The 21,015-nt window shown below is 47.5% G+C and overlaps 1 protein-coding gene across 2 annotated transcripts in view; it reads right to left on the reverse strand.

The window, feature by feature from the left end:
* DENND6A (DENN domain containing 6A) overlaps positions 1–21,015 on the reverse strand; it is a 52,683-nt gene that overhangs the window by 20,719 nt on the left and 10,949 nt on the right. For both annotated transcript variants that reach the window (XM_073563900.1, XM_073563901.1), the window contains exons 3-11: positions 20,147–20,189; positions 13,498–13,610; positions 11,392–11,472; positions 9,521–9,626; positions 7,993–8,072; positions 7,818–7,880; positions 7,143–7,198; positions 5,944–6,066; positions 4,959–5,054 (exon numbers count right to left, since the gene is read on the reverse strand). In XM_073563900.1, coding sequence (XP_073420001.1) covers positions 4,959–5,054; positions 5,944–6,066; positions 7,143–7,198; positions 7,818–7,880; positions 7,993–8,072; positions 9,521–9,626; positions 11,392–11,472; positions 13,498–13,610; positions 20,147–20,189 — 761 coding nt within the window. The remainder of the gene's footprint in view (positions 1–4,958; positions 5,055–5,943; positions 6,067–7,142; positions 7,199–7,817; positions 7,881–7,992; positions 8,073–9,520; positions 9,627–11,391; positions 11,473–13,497; positions 13,611–20,146; positions 20,190–21,015) is intronic.

Below are 21,015 nucleotides of genomic sequence, written 5' to 3' on the forward strand. Positions count from 1 at the left end.
CTTCTGCTTTGATCTTCAACAGCTTGGGAAGAAGAGGCAGGGGAGGAAACAGGTAGGGGAGCTCGAACTGTGACCAAGGGATGGCCAGAGCGTCGGCGCCCACTGCGAGAGGATCTCGAGCCCTGGATACAAACTGTGGGACCTTCCTGTTGAGGTGAGAAGCTAGCAGATCTACGTCCGGGGTTCCCCAACGACTGCAGAGCTGAAGAAATACCTCCGGGTGTAGGGACCACTCTCCTGCCGCGAGACCCTCGCGGCTGAGAAAGTCGGCGGCCCAGTTGTCTACGCCGGGAATGTGTACCGCGGAGATTGTCGGAATCGAAATCTCTGCCCACTGAAGGATCTTGGACACTTCTGCCAGGGCTGAGGCACTCCGTGTCCCTCCTTGGCGGTTGACATATGCCACCGCTGTGGCGTTGTCTGTCTGAATCCGGACAGGCAGGCCCCTGAGGAGTCTCTCCCAGTGGACGAGAGCCAGATGGATCGCTCGTATCTCTAGAACGTTGATCGGCAGAGCAGATTCTTGAGTCGACCAACGACCCTGAACAGTGTGATTGCGGAACACTGCACCCCAGCCGAGGAGGCTGGCATCCGTTGTTACAATCTGCCAATGAACAGGAAGAAAAAAGACCGCCCCAAGAGGATGAGAGGTGACGTCAACCACCAGTTGAGTGACCGCTTGATCCGGCATGAAAGACGAACAGGGCGATCCAGGGACAGAGCCGACCTGTTCCACCTCGACAGAATGGCGTGTTGGAGAGGTCTCGCGTGAAATTGGGCAAAGGGAACTGCCTCTATCGCCGCCACCATTTTTCCTAGGACCCTCATAGCTGATCGGAGGGACGGAAATAGTGTGGTCTGCAGCGATCGCACAGCCTGCTGCAGGGAGAGAATCTTCTCTTGTGGGAGAAAGACCCTTGACCGACGAGTGTCGAACAGTAGGCCCAGAAACACAAGACGTTGAGTAGGGACCAGACAGGACTTTTGCTGTTGATGATCCACCCGAAATCGGAAAGAGTGTCCAGGACGATCGTCAAACTTAGGCGCACCTGCTGGAAAGAGGGAGCTTTGATTAGAATATCGTCGAGGTACGGAAAAAAAACGAGACCTCTGATCCTCAACAAGGCCATCAACGCAGCCACGATCTTCGTGAAGACTCTGGGAGCGGTGGCGAGACCGAAGGGCAGCGCGACGAACTGGTAATGTTCCTGGCGAACCGCAAAACGCAGGAACTTCTGATGTCTGGAGAATATGGGAACATGTAGATAGACATCCAAGATGCCTATCGAACACATGAATTCCTGCTCCTCCATAGAAGCGATTACCGAACGAACCGACTCCATCCGGAAGTGGCAAAGACGAACTCTCTTGTTGAGCAGCTTGAGATCCAAGATGGGTCGGACCGCCCCGTCTTTTTTCGGCACGACAAACAGGTTTGAATAAAACCCTGTAAACCGCTCCGATTCTGGAACGGGAACAATCACCTCGGAACTGAGGAGAGAGTCGATGGCCGTAAAGAACCCCGGGATCAAAGCTGGATCTTTTGGAGGACGGGATTCGAAGAAACGATCCCGTGGAAGAGAGACGAACTCTATCTTGTATCCTGACGATACAACCTCCCTGACCCAAGCGTCCTCTACTGAGGCCAGCCAGACGTCCTTGAAGAACAGGAGTCGACCTCCCAATTGGGAGGGACCCTCGGGAGTCCGAGGATAGTCATGTTGATGTGGGCCGACCCGATCCGGATCTGGATGGTCTGCCCCGCGAAGAGTGGGAGCGCCAGGAGGGAGTGGGTCTGAAGGAAACTTTCTTCCTATCTTGGCGTGCCTGCGGTCTTTGCTGGTTGGAGGTCTCCGCCGTATTGAAACGGCGGTAAGCCCGAAAGGGTCGAAACTGACGCCTCAGTGGGGGTCTGCGAGGTTTGGCCTGAGGCAGGAGAGAACTCGTGCCTCCGGTGGCGTCCTTAATAATTTGGTCCAATTGGGATCCAAAGAGGCGCCCTCCCTGAAAAGGCAGATTAGTAAGAGACTTTTTAGAAGACAGGTCCGCCTGCCAGGCCTTGAGCCAAATTGTACGTCGGATTGCCACAACGTTACTCGACGCCTGGACTGCGCAGGATGCGGCATCCAAAGAAGCAGAAAGCAGATAATCCCCCGCATGGGAAATCTGATTGGCAAGATCGGCCAATCGATCTGGTTGTGCTTTCTCTAGGATGCCCTGACGAAGATCCTCTGCCCAAGTGGCTATGGCTTTTGCTGCCCAAGATGAAGCAAAAATTGGGCATACAGCCGTCGAAGCCGCTTCGAAGGCAGACTTCGCTAGGGATTCTATGATCCTATCATTAGAATCCCTAAGAGACGCCACGCCTGAAAGCAGGAGAACCGTGTTATTAGAAAGCCTGGACACGGGCGGATCGACCGAGGGAGAAGCAGACCAGTTGTCCGTGAGCTCTTTAGCAAACGGGTACAGAACGCCGAAACGCTTCCCTCGTTGAAAGCGTCTGGTCGGATCCCCTCTTTCCCTGGTAAAAAATCTTTCCAAACTCGGAATGTAAAGGGAATACCCTGGAGGGTGTTTCCTCCCGTCTGAACGAAACCTCCTGATCTGAGGATTTCGCAGGGGGGTCAGCAATGTCGAAGGTCTGATGGATCGCTGCAATGAGGTTCTGCACAGTAACCCTCATGTTCGCATCCTGATCCGAATCCAGCTCTAAGATCCCTTCAGATGATCCGTCCGAGAGCGCTTCACCTGACTCCGGAGAGGAGGCCGGGGAGGGAGGCTGCCGAGAAGGACTATGTGGGGACATGGGGCGAGGAGAGGAATCCGGCTGGGGATCCTGCCTGGGTCTTTTGCGACTAACGCTGGCCGACTCAGATGGAATCTCTCGGGACCTGCTGGACCCTGTAGAGGTGTCCAGGGGCAACTTATCCAGGACGGCTACTAGGGTCTGAGACACCCTGGTGAGGTCTGCCACTGACTGTGATAGAGACGAGGCCCAGCCAGGCATGGGGGGGGTTCACTCTCGCCTGGGGCCCTAGATGGCTCCTGGGCGGCGTCAGGCTGAATAGGGTTGCTACAATCCAGGCAGAGGGAAGTGGACTGACCTGAGGGAAGTTTGCGATTGCAAGAAGAGCACGCAAAGTACTTAACTAAGGTGCAAGAGGAGGAAGGAGGACGAGAGCGGTCAGACTTAGAATTAGACATACTGACGGACAGTCACTGAGGCAGCGCCGGAAGGTTGGGGGACAGGAGGCAGAGGAGGGTGTCAGTCTGCAGTCGCAGAGCTACTCATGGTCCGGTGTCCTGTCGCAGCTTCCAGCAAATGAAGTGCACGGCTAGTCTGGGCTTGCAGGGGGCACGTAGATAAGACAGCGTCCGGCTGACAGGATGTGAAAATGGCGGCAGCCTGAGAACACAGCAGGAAGCGTGCGCTTCCCTGCAGAGACCGAGGAAGAAGATGGGCGGGGCTAACCGCCGATGTTAAAAATGGCGCCGTCCTATCCAGACTGGGGTGGGTGGAGACAGCGCCGCCTCAGGGAGACTTAGAGTGAGGGGAGAAGGCGGTGGGCAGGCTTAAAACGGGCGGGAGGAAAGCCCGCCCGAGAAAGAAGGCGGGGGGCGTGGCCGCGAGGCAGGACAAGGCCCAAGATGAAGCCGGGGCCTGGATTAGATGAGGCGGCCGCCTGTCAGCACGGGGCGGCGCGGAGGCCCCGCAGCACTGCCGCGGTGACCGCTCCTGAGGCTCGCTGGGGCCGGAAGGGAGAAACCCCCCCCCCCCCCCCAGAAATGCACTGGGGGCAAGTTGCGGCAGAACAGGCCGAGAAGCCGGGGCCTGAAATAAATGCGGCGGCCGCCGGGAAGCGCGGGGCGGCGCGGAGGCGTCGCAGTACTGCCACAGTGACCTCTGGAGCTGACGAGGAGAATGGGACCCGGGCCTCATACTTACCCTGCCTGATCCGTCTCTATAATAAAGGTACCTTCATCCAGCGTGTGTTGTCACGAAGAGTATCCGCGCCTCATCCAACCGACAGGCTCTGGTAGGCGAGTGGGTGGGAGGCAGGGGTCGAGGACCATCTGGATCGCCTGACACACATCCGTGTACGGTCTCCTGGTCCTGCTGTAGAGACCTATGAGGATACGGGGTGGCAGTACACTCCGTACTCATAGTCTCTTTGTGGGACTACAGTTGTGACTATTCACCCTGTATCCCTCCGGGAACCTGAAAAGGAACGACGCACAACGAGGTAGATATGGGTCTAATGAAAGACCCGTGTCCACCTCCTACTGACACTAAGCTAAACTGAGGAATTCCCTGCCAGTCGGTGGGGTGTACACTGCGGAGGAGGAGCTAACCTTTTTTTGTGCATAGTGTCAGCCTCCTAGTGGCAGCAGCATACACCCATGGTCTCTGTGTCCCCCAATAAGGCGAACGAGAAAAGATTATATCTACACCGAAATAGAATCAATAAAAATGTCAGCTCAGCGCGCAAAAAATAAGCCCACACCCGACACTAGATCCAGAAAATTGGGACCGCTACGCGTCTCGGAAAATGACTTTTTTTTTTTAACAAAAAATTTGCATTTTTTTTTGTCACCACTTAAATAAAGAACAACCTAGACATGTTTGGTATCTATGAACTCGTATTGACCAGGAGAATCATAACGGCAGGACAGTTTTAGCATTTGCTAAACATGGTCTAAAAAAAGAAAAAAAACAAAAAAACACTGTTCTAGAATTGCACTTTTTTTTTTTTTTACAATTTCACCACAGCTGGAATTTTTTTTCCCGTTTTCCAGTACAGAATATGGTGAAACCAAGTTTGTCATTCAAAAGTAAAAGACTTCCAGCAGAAAACAAGCCCTCAGTCTCAGGAGTGGGGAAAAGTCCTAGCATTGGATCATGGAACTACATGGGTTAAAAAAAAAAGAAAATTGACATAAAAAAAAATTATACGTACGGCGCCTGGGTGCGGGTCGTATACTCTTTGAATTCTGCATCGTGAATGGTGAAGTATGGTCTGAAGTCGCTGCAATATTTTAGTGGAGAAATGCACCTAAATATAAAAACATAGAAACAAGTAAATGCTTGGGGTCATGTAATCAGACCTTTCTAATCAAAAAGGTATTGTCCAAAAAACAAACGGACACAAGTTATTTTTATTTTTGGTTTTATGACTGTTTGCTCAAAACATGCAATACAGTTTACTGTTTTGACAGCCTGCCTACAGTGAAGCACGGTGGCGGTGGGGGCTCGGGGATGCCTACAGTAATGAACGGCAGCGGGGACTCGGGGATGCCTACAGTGAAGCGTGGCGGCTGGGGCTTGATGATGCCTACAGTGAAGCCGTGGAGGCTAAGGGATGCCTACAGTGAAGCATGGTGGCAGGGGGTCGATGATGCTGTGGGACTAGATATCTACAGCTTGCGGAAGGCAAGATCAATTCAATCGAGTATCATGAAATCCTTTGAGAGAACATCATGCAAACCCAAGAATAATAGAGAACCGGAGGTCATTATAATTTAGGAACAGACAGTGATTCCTCAGAGTCAGGAACAAAGGCAGAAGCTGGTGTTTGGTTTGTATCATGTTGGCAGCAGGTTATAACAACCAGAGGGGCTCTACTAAGCACTAAAGATGCTTGTTATGAAGCGGTGAATAATTCTAAGACTGCAGTGGCCAGGAAAAGTGGCATTTTGTTATAAATTTAGAGGAACCACTTGTTATATTACCTTGCTAAAAATGTCTGCATTTGGCCAACAATAAAGGGATACTGTGTCAGGAACAATCTTATGTGTACGGCCGGTTTCAGCCCTACCGCAAGTACATCACACTTTTCAACCTCTGAGATAGATAGATAGATAGATAGATAGATAGATAGGTAGGAGGACAGACAGATGTGGGTGGAGAAAATCTATTGCTCATAGGAACCTATGAATACTTACCCAACAAGAGCCAGTACAGTTTCTGAAGACTGACATGGAGACGGAGCCATGACTACAAGTGGTTCCCCCAATAACACAAGTTCCCAAAGCAACTGAATATGGAAGAATACTGGTGAGAAGCACCTGCAAAATGCAAAGATCAATATTACAACTTCTACTAAATCTACCCATTTCAAAGACGTTGTTCTAGAATGGGGTAAAAGCCACAAAAGACAATGGTACCACTATGCCAAAAGTTGACCTCTTTTTACCAGTCCTGGACAAACTCTTCAAAATTACGGCCATATAATGCAATATACCTGAACTGTTCTAGATCGTTGTTACCACTCTACAAATGTGACAAGAACGTACTAAGACCCCAGGGTGCAAAGTACCAAAGACCCCGGGGTGCAAACTACCAAAGACCCCGGGGTGCAAACTACCAAAGACCCCGGGGTGCAAACTACCAAAGACCCCGGGGTGCAAACTACCAAAGACCCCGGGGTGCAAACTACCAAAGACCCCGGGGTGCAAAGTACCAAAGACCCCGGGGTGCAAAGTACCAAAGACCCCAGGGTGCAAAGTACCAAAGACCCCGGGGTGCAAACTACCAAAGACCCCGGGGTGCAAAGTACCAAAGACCCCGGGGTGCAAAGTACCAAAGACCCCAGGGTGCAAAGTACCAAAGACCCCGGGGTGCAAAGTACCAAAGACCCCGGGGTGCAAACTACCAAAGACCCCGGGGTGCAAACTACCAAAGACCCCGGGGTGCAAACTACCAAAGACCCCGGGGTGCAAAGTACCAAAGACCCCGGGGTGCAAAGTACCAAAGACCCCGGGGTGCAAAGTACCAAAGACCCCAGGGTGCAAAGTACCAAAGACCCCAGGGTGCAAAGTACCAAAGACCCCAGGGTGCAAAGTACCAAAGACCCCAGGGTGCAAAGTACCAAAGACCCCAGGGTGCAAAGTACCAAAGACCCCAGGGTGCAAAGTACCAAAGACCCCAGGGTGCAAAGTACCAAAGACCCCAGGGTGCAAAGTACCAAAGACCCCAGGGTGCAAAGTACCAAAGACCCCAGGGTGCAAAGTACCAAAGACCCCAGAGTGCAAAGTACCAAAGACCCCAGAGTGCAAAGTACCAAGACCCAGGATACAGTTTGAGGAAAACCAAAACAGCATAATACGGGTTTATGGTAAATACAGCAGAATTTCAGCGTTACCTGAACAAATCTACTTCATGGATGGTCGGTAAAGACACTGAGATCTGGGCGTCACTCTGAAAGGGAATTGGGGGGGGGGGGGAAGCAAAACCATTAAAACCACAATGAAATCACTGCTGTAAATTAGCAGAATGCCTTTGAGTGCAGCTTGCGGACAATTACTATAAAGAAAGCTGGCGGGTCATGCTGGGAGTTGTAGTGTAACAACAGCTGGAGACTTCCTCAATAGAAGTATGTTAAAGGAGTTGTCCATTTTTGAAAAAACGTGGTGCCCAAAATGACTGCATACTGGTAAAAAAAAAAAAAAAGGAAAAAAAAAAAAAAAGTCACAGATAAAAGTACTCGCCCTCGACGCATCTTAGCCTGGCTCTCTGCCACTGCAGTGATGTCGCAGCTACAGAGCACATCACTGCTGCCAATCACTGAGCGCAGCAGTTCAGGACATCCACGTCAGCAGAGCTGCTACGCTCAGTGATTGGCTTTAGTGTTAATGTGTTTTGTAGTCGTGACATTGCCACTGTACATAATGGTACATTGGAGGAGAGCTGGCACTGGACCCGGGGATGAAGAGCACTTTTTGTTTTTGCTATACAGCGGCTTGGGAACAACTTTTTTTTTTTTTTTTTTTAAAGTAGAAAACCCATTTAAGAGTGACCAAAATGAGACCTGCAATACCTGCTGCGTCATCTCCGCTATTTGTGCCGTTCCCGGTTTGTCTTGACGGGTTGGAAGCCGCACCTCGAATAAGAGGAGAAGAGATCATAAGCCTGGAGCTTTGATTTGCTACAGGAACACGCATCGTATTTTATGGCGCAAGTGAGAATGTAAAATGGTAAAAATTCTACAGTACCTTAATTACAAGCCCCATAATTGGCAAATGCAGAGTTGTTCCCGGCAGAGGCGGAGGCCATCGGTCAATTTCACTGCAAGCTATAAGCAGGAGACAGGAAGCACAGGAATAACTGCAGAGAACGTCCCTAGGGTCTAATGCAGAGCCCGGCATTTATTAATTAGCGCCACGTCTGCACGTGAAAGATGGAGGGCGTCATTAATTATGCAGTCTGTAAGGTTAGAAAACACAATCAAGACATTTCCATCACTTCTGAGAACTGTTAAATATTTTTTCTGTTAAATATAATTTTTTTTCTCCTCTTTCATGATGGATTAATTTTGACGATTTTCTATTAAAAGGTGAAGTTTTATTGTTTTTCTGTTTGGGATTGCTGGATTATTTTTTTCCCCTTTTCTAACGGTAAATGGCTGCTCATTTATAGCGTGTGAGTTCAGGTACAAAACATGCGCTGAAGACTGACTGCTCATCAATATAGTGGAAGGAACGCGCGCCGCGGTGCGCCAAAGATGGAGAATGTGAGAAGTGGGAAATACAACACCAGCGAGGATGGTTAGCGCCCCCTAATGGTGAGAGGAGCTTCAAGTGAGCAAGTTCAGTATCATGGTATCCATGGGGCCATTAGGTGGAAAAAGGGCTAATGTTTCACCCTGCGGAGGGCGCCAAGTCGGCATAGGGAGACCTCTAGCCCCCCGGGGGAATTTATATATGCAAATAGTCTCTTAAGAGAAAAAAATAATGGGGTCCCTAGTACCACCGATTGGGGGGGGGGGGGGGGGGGGGGTCGCAATCCTAAAAGTCAATATTAACCCTTTCCAAATGACTTGGTGTAAGAAGCCAAACAGAAATGCTATTTGCTCCATTGTATGGCCTACAAGTCTCCCTACACTGATTTGGATCATTACCCTTTAAACCCCATTAAAGGCTTCCCACCCAATCTGCTCTGCTTTGCACTGATGAGGGAGAAAAACTGCAGAACATGTATGAAAATTGAGTTTCTGGTTTGGCTTCCTACCCCAAATCATGTCACAAAGCTTTTTAAAGGGTCTATATTGACTTTTACGAATCTTAAGTGCATTCTAGTTTATTTTTTTCTTCTTCTCTGAAAAGGCGATTTACAACTGTGGCTATTAGCGCATGCAGTGAAAGCAGAGTTTTTTTTTTTACTGGGAAATGACTTCATCAAGGTCCAGGGTAGACTATAACGGGACACTACATCTGTATGCACTAAGGTTGGTCTCAGACATTAACGAATGAGTGTTTACTGACTATCTGCTGGGCTAAACATTCTGGCAATCACCTGATGGAAGAGGAAAATGCTTGTTCATCGGGCGATTGGGTGGTTCATATCGGAAGCAAGCTCATCATTCTAAGCAGCACATTGCCCCACTTAACCAAGAGACGAGCTGCCGATAACGAGGATCTGATTAATGATTGTTTTGTGCACATAGAAAGGACATCTGATCAGCGGTTGGTTATTAAAAGATGCTTAAGAATGGATTTCGGAAGATCAGATAGGACATCTTACCTGCTTCCAAGCACGGATCACTCCTCTCAAAATACTCGGGGGCAATCTGCTTCACCACCGTGTGAAAGAAGTTGATGTATGGCAGCTTACTTATCAAAACTAAGGACTGAAAAAAGAAAAATAGCAGTTAGAGCTTTAAAAAAAAAAAAAAAAAAAAAAAAATGCAATAAAGTACACTCACATCCCCCCCCCAAAAAAAAAAAAAAAAAAAAAAGAAACACACCTACACCACTGCAACTCCTCTGTAAATCTCATACTTTTCTGATCCTATTTTGTCTAATTTTAAAATTAAACCTCAGAAATATATAACGAAATCTTCACTTTGTCTCCATCTCCTCAATATATGTGAATATGTAAGACAACTAGAGCGGCAGCAGGAGCCTCCCCCCTTCTTCTGCAGGACAAAAGATCGCCAAGCTCCACCCTTTCATTAAGGAGGTGTGGCTTTATGATGGCCACCGAAAAATGAACCCCTTTATGCTCAGTAATTTTTCTATAAGACTGGCCGATTCTGGATCATATAGAAAACTGTAGGACAACTAGATTTCATCTTCATTTCAATTAATTGCCCCTTTAATAAGTAACATGACTGTATAAGTAAATGACACTGAAGTCTACCCGAACTTAGGACATTTCCATGTAGGATTAGATAAATCGTTATTAGCTTTGGTTAAAAGTTATGTCCAACAGGGCAATCTAAAGGAGAGGTGTAACTCGCTGATAAAGGGAGTCACCACCACTGGTATTCTGAGACGAGAGCTCTGACATACCCCCATTACGGTGCCCATATACCTTCAATAGATGTAGGCCAAAGACTAATTCGCCCAACAGATGTATAAGGGGAACAAGACATGGATACAGCAGAACAGCTTGGGTTGGCTGATCGAGCGCATAAATTCATACTACCCGATCCTTATCCACCCCAACGTCATCTGTTGGGGAAGAGATGGAAGACCTTCAGATGTTTTTTTTCTTAATTAATGCTTGTTGACTAGGTTACCGGCCACCTCGCCAGTTTAGCAGAGCGACCGAGCAAGCGTAGTGCCTACAGGCTCTTTTTAATTGAGCAACGGAAGCAAAGATCCAAAGCTGTTCGGATCGCTGGAGCACACGATCCAACCAGCTCTGGGGTCCCCACAGTCAGAATACGGGAGAGTGCTTAGTTCAGACCAGCGGTGCAACCTTGTAATTGGTCCGACCTGTCACGCTTCAGGAGCACAGAGGCCGGGGAGGCAGAAGAGCTGTGCACTCCTGAAGATGACAAGTCAGAGCAACCCAGTAACTATCAATAAAACAAAATCACTAAAGAAAAAAAAAAAAACACTAACTTGGAAGCCACATTAAAAAAAAAGTTGTCCACCTTTGAGGTTGGGATATTATTTTCTTCTTTAATGCATGCATTTGGGTCTAAAAATAATTTCTACAAATCTTCATTAAAAATTGTGCATCCATCTGTGTTCTACAACTGGCTGCAGAACGAGTTAACTGAGGATCCGTCAGTGAGCTCTATGATGGTCTGACAGGAGACCTTGTAACTCTGTTATGTCTTTTTCTCAGCTCCCCTTAGCTGATTTATGACCACATCAAAGTTGAATGCGCAGGAAACAAAGAGCCTGGAAAGGCCAAACGGGGCAACGTTTTTTTTTTTTTTTTTATCAAGCCCAATTGCAAAAAAAATTATCTTTAGCTCAAAATACTTTCAATTAAGAAAAAAATGACCAGAAAGAAACTTTACAACAAACCAAAAAATGGCAAACAAATGCAAATCACCGCGCAATTATTTCTATACGTCAGGACGGAGCAGTCACCCACAGCGCCTGAGAAGAAGTGGACCAGCGCCTCCTCGGCAAAGCTGCCGGGTAAATAATTACCTTTTGAAAATAGCCTCTCTTCAAGGTCTTGTCTCGGACTTGTCGGAAATGGACGTAACCATAGAAACAAGACGGATCTTTCTGCAAAAGTCACACAAGGGTAGTAAGAAAAACATCCGCACTCTTATCTTATATACACAATTGTGGATAATTGGACATTTCTGGTCAACGACACCTTAATTAAGAGTTTTTATTTTACAAAGAGGCACAGAACAGAAAAACCAAAAAAAAGGAGAGGAGGGAAAGAGACAAAAAAAGTAAAAGGAGGGAAAGAGACAAAAAAAAGGAAAAAGGAGGGAAAGAGACAAAAAAAGGAAAAAGGAGGGAAAGAGACAAAAAAAAGTAAAAAGGAGGGAAAGAGACAAAAAAAGGAAAGAAGGGAAAGAGACGAAAAAGGAAAGGAGGGAAAGAGACCAAAAAAGGAAAGGAGGGAAAGAGACAATAAGAAGAGGAGGGAAAAGGATAAAAAAGTAAAAGGAGGGAAAGAGACAAAAAAAGGAAAGAAGGGAAAGAGACGAAAAAGGAAAGGAGGGAAAGAGACAAAAAAGGAAAGGAGGGAAAGAGTCCAAAAAAGGAAAAGAAGGAAAGAGACAAAAAAGGAAAAGAAGGAAAGAGACAAAAAAAGGAAAGGAGGGAAAGAAACAAAAAAGGAAAGGAAGGAGACAAAAAAAGGCGGGAAAAAGACCAAAAAAAAAGGAAAGGAGGGAAAGAGACCAAAATAAGGAAAGGAGGGGAAAAAAAGTAAAAAAGAAGGAAATATTGAATCACGGATCCCTGCTGCTCATGTCCTAACACTGACTGGCCCCCTACTGGTCTGCACCTCCCATTGCAGCAGGTGAAGGGGGGGGGGGGTGTGGCTGGCAACTATTGCTTTTGTTAACCCGTTCTGAGTCTTTTGTAAAAAGTTTTTAGTGTCATTCAAAGTAGGACACTGTAGCCTATTAAATCTACACATAACCACAGGCATTATTCTCACTGACAGCCTAGACCCCTGGATATTGACTCCAACTTATTTTTCATGTTAATTTAAAAAATAACCTGCAATAAACTCAATACTTTACTATATTTCCATAAGTGCAATTTCATTTCCTATCGGATGCTCGTAACTTCTTGGAATATTTCCAGTCTTACTCACAATATTCCTACCCTGCACGATGAGGCCACATATGGCCTATATAAGACCATGTCACCCCCATGATGGTAACATTTGTCTATTTGTAGGTGTACCTGGCTAAAAAAAAAAAAAATTAAATATCTTATTATGAAATTATCAGTAAAACGGGTGGGAGACCCTCATTCGAAGATCTCCATTATGTGGAGAGCAGCTACAAAAAGCGTCTATGGAGGATGGGTGAAGCCATACATTACATGGACAGCAAATTGATGCGACTATGAAATATGTGTAATGCTTCTTATTTTCTGGTGGTGGCGCTGCAGAATACTTCAATACTAGGTGCGGAGACCCCCATGAGTCAAAGAATCAAAATAGATGTTCTTTTAAACTGACCAGGAGCCCATCTTCAGAGCCACAAATGGGGAAATTCCACCAAGACATATAAATAGACAACACTGTAAGGAGCCGATAGACCACACCGAGAGCAAATCTGGCCGACTTATCGGGTTTATTTGTCCCAAGTCATAATGTAGCTAAGTGATAAGGAGTCTTTACAGTGCCCATTTTCTGGATCAATGGGGGTCCCAGTGATCAAGTTAACGCTAGCGATGGATAAGTGGATTGCCAAAATTTGAATTCGGCAGTCACTAAAATTTCCCCAGGAAATCACATCAACCGGGCCTCCGTCATTGCCCGTTTTCACCGGGCGCCGCACCGCTACGTGGGACACAACACACGTTATTGCCACTCGAGATGGTCATGGCAGCGACAGAATCCCGGACCGAAAAAGGACAAAAGAGAGGAGCAGGCAGGTCAAGGAAAGGCAGTAGATCTGTTTATTATTTTATTAACCCCTTTCCAGCCATCTGAATTCAGATACGTTGGGGCTGGGGAGGACTTCTAAGTTGGGACAGCTCCTTTAAACATGAATATAAAGGTGCACAGATAAAACTTTTGAGGTTCTTTATCATTAATAATACAAGTAACCGAACCTTTAAATAAACCGGAGAGTCTCTGTCCATTTGATCCAAGACACAATGAAGCGAGGACTTCCTGCCGGCCGACTGCCGGAATCTGAAGCAAAACTGTGTGTCCCCCAGGCAGCCTTTCAAAAAAAAAAAAAAAAAAAATATATGAGAAAAATACAAAACATGTGAGTTTTCCCCCAATTAGCCGCTGGGATGTGTTCTCATTAGAGGAGATAAAACATTGGGACGACGAGGAGCCGATACATTAAGGACAAGACGACAAAATCAATCTTTGTTGGTGCAAGCGCTGTCGCCATCTGATAATTGTACAACCGTCCCCGTGACCGTCGCGGCTTCCATGCTCTGTTCAGATGAGGAGAAATTTAGCAAACTACTATATTATATGACAGAAACAATTCTCAGGCGACCAAAAGTGGGTCTACACTGTCCGATAATTGTGAACGAGTGCTGCCAGGAATGATCTTTTTCTGATAATCGCGAGGTCTAACCAGGCTTCTGATCATCCAATGAGCGAGTGCAACGCTGAAGTTATTTTCTACGTTGTTTTAACAAAAAAAAAAAAAAAAAAAGAGAACAAACGGAGGGCTAACTCAAGAGTTAAGGCAAGGGTGGCGGCCCCGGCATCTTCACCATCAGAAGAATCCCGTGGAATAGAGAGCGCTAGGGCGCCCCCTTAGTGTTAGGGCCAGGGAATGAGCCCATGGTCCTGGGATCACCCGGCAGCTGAGTCGTGACACTCTAAGGCATTTAAAGGGGTTATCAAAGCCAAATACAATGCAACTGGGGACTTGAAACCTCTGAAAATAACAATCTGCCCTACAGCTCATAACCCTCCAAAAAAGAATTTAAACTGCCTGATCAAATACACAAAGTATAAGAGAGTTCTGCTGATTTTAGACTAATAAGTGCAGGGGTCTTAAAAGGGTGATCCAATACTTTATTATTTTGAAATGTGTCAAAGGTGGTCTACACCCCTTAGTAACAGAGCCAGTTTGCAGCTTAATGACCGGGCCAATTTTTACAATTCCGACCACTGTCACTTTATGAGGTTATAACTCTGGAACGCTTTAATGGATCCCGCTGATTCTGAGACTGTTTTTTCCTGACATATTGTACTTCATGTTAGTGATAAAATTTCTTCAATAAGTCTTGTTTATTTATGAAAAATATGGAAATATGGCGAAAATTTTGCAATTTTAAAACTTTAAATTTTTATGCCCTTAAATCAGAGAGATGTGTCACACAAATTTCTTAATAAATAACATTTCCCACATGTCTACTTTACATCAGCACAATTCTGGAAACAAAACTTTTTTTATGAGGAAGTTATAAGGGTTAAAAGTTGACCAGCGATTTCTCATTTTTACAACAAAATTTACAAAACCATTTTTTTTTTTTTTTTATAGGGACCACCTCATATTTAAAGTCATTTTGAGGGGTGTACATGACAGAAAATACCCAAATGTGGCACCATTCTAAAAACTAGACCCCTCAAGGTGCTCAAAACCACATTCAATAAGTTTATTAACCCTTTACGTGCTTCACAGGAACTAAAGCAATGTGGAAGGAAAAAATTAACATTTACGTTTTTTTGCAAAAAATTTACTTTTGAACCAATTTTTTTTATTTTCGCAAGTGTTGGGCTATGTGCCCACGTAGCGTTTTAAACCGGACACTCAAAACCGGACTCCTTCCCAGAAAACGCGTTTCTTTTCTGCGCGATTTTACCGCGATTATGTTCGCGATTTTGGCGTGTGAAATTCAAGCACTTTCCAAGCGATTTGAAGCATCGCTTGGAAAGTGATTGACAGGTTGGTCACACTCGTCAAACATAGTGTTTGACAAGTGTGAGCAGCTTTTTACTATTGCGGCATCAATAGTAAAAGGTGGAATGTTAAAAATGATAAAAAAAAAAAAAAATATCGGGGTATTTACCTTCCGACGTCCCGCGCAGCCTTTGCGACGCTCCCGTTCCCAGCGATGCCTTGCGAGACCTGTGATGACGTTGGTCTCGCGTTGCTATAGTGATCTCATGAGACCGCTAGAGTCACGCGAGACCACGTCATTACAGGACCTTGCCGCAAGGCATTACTGGGAACGCTGAGGCCCGGGATGGCAGCGCGGGACGTCGGAAGGTAAATATACCCCAATTTTTTATTTTTTATTCTTTTTTTTTTACAGGGGTATGGTACCCAGGGCCTGGAGGACAGTCTCCTCTCCTCCACACCGTGGGTACCATCCGCACATAAGACGCTTAACTTCCCGCATGGTGGGCATAGCCACATGCGGGAAGTAAGTGATTCTCATGCATTCCTATGGGTGCGGAATTGCGGCAATTCTTTGCGATTCCGCACAAAGAATGAGCATGCTGCGATTTTTTCCGCAATGCGATTCCGCCGTGGAAAAAAGTGCAGCATTAGCACAGTATGTGCGGAATGCCATAGGAATGCATGGGGTGCGTGCTGTACAAGTTTTTTTTTTAAATGTTTTCGCAGCGTTTTCGCGCCAAAAATCACGGCAAAAACGCTTTAAAATTGCATCGTGGGCACACAGCTTTAAAAGAGAAAATGAACCACAAAATTTGTTGTGCAATTTCTCCTGAATACACCGATACCCCATATGTGGCGGTAAACCACTTTTTCAGCGCACGGCAGAGCTTGCAAGGGAAGGAGCGCCGTTAGACTTTTTCAACGCAGAATTGGCTGGAATTGAGATCGGATGCCATGTTGCATTCGGAGAGCCCCTGATGTTCCTAAACAGTGGAAACCCCCAACAAGTGACCCCATTTTGGAAACTAGACCCATTAAGGAACTTATCCCGATGTGTGGTGAGCACTTTGAACCTTCAAGTGCTTCACAGAAGTTTATAACGTAGAGCCGTGAAAATAACAAATCATTTTTTTTTCCACAAAAATAATCTTTTCGCCCCAAAATTTTTATTTTTACAAGGGTAACAGAAGAAATCATTACCCCCACAGTTGTTGTGCGATTTGTCTTGAGTACGCTGATACCTGATATGTGGGGGGGAACCACTGTTTGGGCGCACGGCAGAGCTAAGAAGGGAAGGAGTACCGTTTGACTTTTTCAATGCAGAATTGGCTGGAATTGAGAGTGGACGCCATGTCGCTTTTGGAGAGCCCCTGATGTGCCTAAACAGTGAAAAAACCACACAAGTGACACCATTTTGGAAACTAGACCCTCCAAGGAGCTTATCTAGATGTTTGGTGAGCACTTTGAACCCCCAAGTGCTTCACAGATGTTTATAACGCAGAGCCGTGAAGATAAAAAGTCTTTTTTTTTTTTTTCCACAAAAGTGATTTTTTTTAGCCCCCAATTTTTTTTATTTTCCCAAGGGTAACAGGAGAAATTAGACCCCCAAAGTTGGTAAATAGTGGAAACCCCTCAAATCTTGGTCCAACCCTAACCCCAACACACCCCTAACCCTAATCCCAACGCTAACCCTAATCCTAATTCGCCCTAACCCTAATTCTAACCCTAATCCAAGCCCTAATTCCAACCCCAACCCCAATTCTAACCCTAATGGAAAAATGAAAAAAAAAATATATATATATTTTCTTTATGTTTGCCTATCTAAGGGGGTGATAAACAGGGGGGCTTATTTAATATATTTTTTTATTTTGATCACTATGATAGTTTATCACAGTGATCAAAATGAATGAATGGAATCTGCCAGCTGAAGCCTGCATATTTGCGGCGGGCGCACTGCGCTTGCGCCCGCCATTTTCTCCCGGATCCAAGATGGCGGCGCCCACCAGAGGAAGCAGGAGGGACGCAGGACCACCGGGAGGGGATCCAAGACCACCGGTAAGTACCGGGGAGGGATCGGGGACCATATTTCTCTTTCCTCTGATGTGCAATCACATCAAGAGGAAAGAGAAATTAAATGCAAAATTGCGGGTTTTTGGCGGTCGCCGTTATAGGGTTAATAACGGCGATCGCAAAAGCGGGGTCAGTAAAAACCGACCCAATTCATGTTCTCTGGGGTCTTGGCTACCCCCGGCAGCCGAGACCCCGGAGAAAATCCGACACTGGGGGGGGGGCTATTTTCTTTCTCCACAGCACCGTGAATTAACGGCGCTGTGGTTTAAGTACCCTTAACTACCGCCGTTAAAAGGCGTATTGGCGGTCGCTAAGGGGTTAAAAAGAGAAACAGCCATGACGTGTTGTTCAAGCAAAGCGACCGCTGCAGCCAATCACAGGATACAGTGGTCAATGGCAGAAGAACGATGTAATCACTTACGGTATGGTCGCAGAGCACAGACTAGCCTGCACCAGAGCAAATGGGAATGGAAGGTTTTGGTATTTTCAGAGAATTTAAGTCCCTGGTCATCAAAGTGATGAAGCCAGACAACCCCATATTCCCTCACAAAGCAAATATTTGTTTGGGCTTTTTTTTTTAGCTTTCGTCCAAGAAACATTAACCTTTTTTTTTTTTTTATTACTTTTAGATCAATATAACCGGATAAGGGCATGTTTACTCGATAGACAAGTTGTAGTTTTGGATGAAACCATTCATTTTACAATGTAAGGGACTGAGAAAAAAAAAAAAAAAAAACACAATCCCAACCAATATTTTTGGCGCCTTGCTTTTCTAGAATCTATTTTTTTTCCTTTTAATTTAAGTTGATTAAAAAAAAGTTTCTGTATTAAATACATTTTGCTAGTCTGCTCCATGCACCTACACATACCGTGCCGCCTCAGGTCCACGGCCCGCTCCATGCACCTACACATACCGTGCCGCCTCAGGTCCACGGCCCGCTCCATGCACCTACACATACCGTGCCGCCACAGCTCCACGGCCCGCTCCATGCACCTACGCATACCGTGCCACCTCAGCTCCAGAGTCCGCTCCATGCACCTACACATACCGTGCCGCCTCAGCTCCACAGCCCGCTCCATGCACCTACACATACCGTGCCGCCACAGCGCCACGGCCCGCTCCATGCACCTACGCATACCGTGCCGCCTCAGGTCCACGGCCCGCTCCATGCACCTACACATACCGTGCCACCTCAGCTCCAGAGTCCGCTCCATGCACCTACACATACCGTGCCACCTCAGCTCCAGAGTCCGCTCCATGCACCTACACATACCGTGCCGCCACAGCTCCACGGCCCGCTCCATGCACCTACGCATACCGTGCCACCTCAGCTCCAGAGTCCGCTCCATGCACCTACACATACCGTGCCACCTCAGCTCCAGAGTCCGCTCCATGCACCTACACATACCGTGCCGCCACAGCTCCACGGCCCGCTCCATGCACCTACACATACCGTGCCACCTCAGCTCCAGAGTCCGCTCCATGCACCTACGCATACCGTGCCGCCTCAGCTCCACAGCCCGCTCCATGCACCTACACATACCGTGCCACCTCAGCTCCAGAGTCCGCTCCATGCACCTACACATACCGTGCCACCTCAGCTCCAGAGTCCGCTCCATGCACCTACACATACCGTGCCACCTCAGCTCCAGAGTCCGCTCCATGCACCTACACATACCGTGCCGCCACAGCTCCACGGCCCGCTCCATGCACCTACGCATACCGTGCCGCCTCAGCTCCACAGCCCGCTCCATGCACCTACACATACAGTGCCGCCACAGCGCCACGGCCCGCTCCATGCACCTACGCATACAGTGCCGCCTCAGCTCCAGAGTCCGCTCCATGCACCTACACATACCGTGCCGCCACAGCGCCACGGCCCGCTCCATGCACCTACGCATACAGTGCCGCCTCAGCTCCAGAGTCCGCTCCATGCACCTACACATACCGTGCCGCCTCAGCTCCACGGCCCGCTCCATGCACCTACGCATACCGTGCCGCCTCAGCTCCAGAGTCCGCTCCATGCACCTACACATACCGTGCCGCCTCAGCTCCACGGCCCGCTCCATGCACCTACGCATACCGTGCCGCCTCAGCTCCAGAGTCCGCTCCATGCACCTACACATACCGTGCCACCTCAGCTCCAGGGCCCGCTCCATGCACCTACGCATACCGTGCCGCCTCAGCTCCAGGGCCCGCTCCATGCACCTACACATACCGTGCCGCCTCAGCTCCAGAGTCCGCTCCATGCACCTACGCATACCATGCCGCCTCAGCTCCAGAGTCCGCTCCATGCACCTACACATACCATGCCGCCTGAGCTCCAGAGTCCGCTCCATGCACCTACGCATACCATGCCGCCTTAGCTCCAGAGTCCGCTCCGTGCACCTACGCATACCGTGCCGCTAAGCTCCAGGGTCCGCTCCGTATGCCTACGCGTACTGTGCTGCCTCAGCTCCGTGTAGTATGACAAGTGTCAGGAGGAAGCTAAAAGTTGCCACAAATAGATAGAATCCATTTGCGTCCCCCTGACAGCAGACATTTCTCTCTCCCTTTCCATCCTGACAACTGCCTGCAGAAGCAGCGTGCTGCCCCCCCGCACCTTCCTTGGATAGGCCATATGCTTTAGTTGCCCACTTGCCAAAAATGGAAGGGATCAGAAGGAAATAATGGTTCACTCTGTCAGACTGACCAGAACCATTCGGAAAACCCTGCAGCCTGTGAAGCAGCGGAGGCTCGCTCATCGGACATTTACTTCTTTTATTCATTTCTTGTTTGCTGATCCTTTTAGACAAGTACAAGAGACACCTACCCGAATTGGAATCTGGAAAGGACAGGTAACAAATGCTGGTTTTCTGAAAAGCAAAGCAAATGAGATATGGTTACAAATGTCTGCAGCACAAGCCGATCACAGAAGGCCGGTGGTGACAGCTCACAGGATGGAGCCCAACAACCAAATAATGTAGGCAGCGCTCCAGAGAATATCTAAAGCAAAATACACAGAGGTTTATAGGCACTGGCTTGATAAACCCAGTGCGTACTTGCGCCGTAACATGCTTTTTCCGCAAGTTATTAACCTCTTAATATAGTGCAGTCATCATATAGTATAGTACTGTGTACTTACAATTGCTCATTTTACCTTTCTACCCAGATAATTCTTCTCTATGTAGAACCAGGAAGTCTCTTGCGCCTGCAGAAATCATTCCCCTCTTTACCCCCTGACGAAGCTGCTCCCTCCAGCCATTGACTTTTGCAGTGATTTATGACTCATGAAGGGAAAATTGACCTCCTGTTTCTACAGAGAACTTAGAAGGATTCAGCTAGTCAGTTATTAGTCATGTGAGGTCATAGATCTAACAGAAAAGCGAAGAATTATCTGGGTAGAAAGGCAAAATGAGCAATTGTAAGTACACAGTGCTATATAATATGATAATGAAGGCAATATAATAAGAGGATAAAAACTGATGAGAGGAGGAGGAGGAGGAGGAGGAGGAGGAGGAGGAACGGCAAGAAGAGGAGGAGGAGGAGGAGGAGGAGGAGGAGGAGGAGGAGGAGGAGGAGGAACGGCAAGAAGAGGAGGAGGAGGAGGAGGAGGAGGAGGAGGAGGAGGAGGAGGAGGAGGAGGAACGGCAAGAAGAGGAGGAGGAGGAGGAGGAGGAGGAGGAGGAGGAGGAGGAGGAG

The sequence above is a fragment of the Dendrobates tinctorius genome, unplaced genomic scaffold (genome assembly GCF_039654945.1).
Source record: "Dendrobates tinctorius isolate UK_male_01 unplaced genomic scaffold, ASM3965494v1 ptg000406l, whole genome shotgun sequence".
NCBI lineage: Eukaryota > Metazoa > Chordata > Amphibia > Anura > Dendrobatidae > Dendrobates > Dendrobates tinctorius.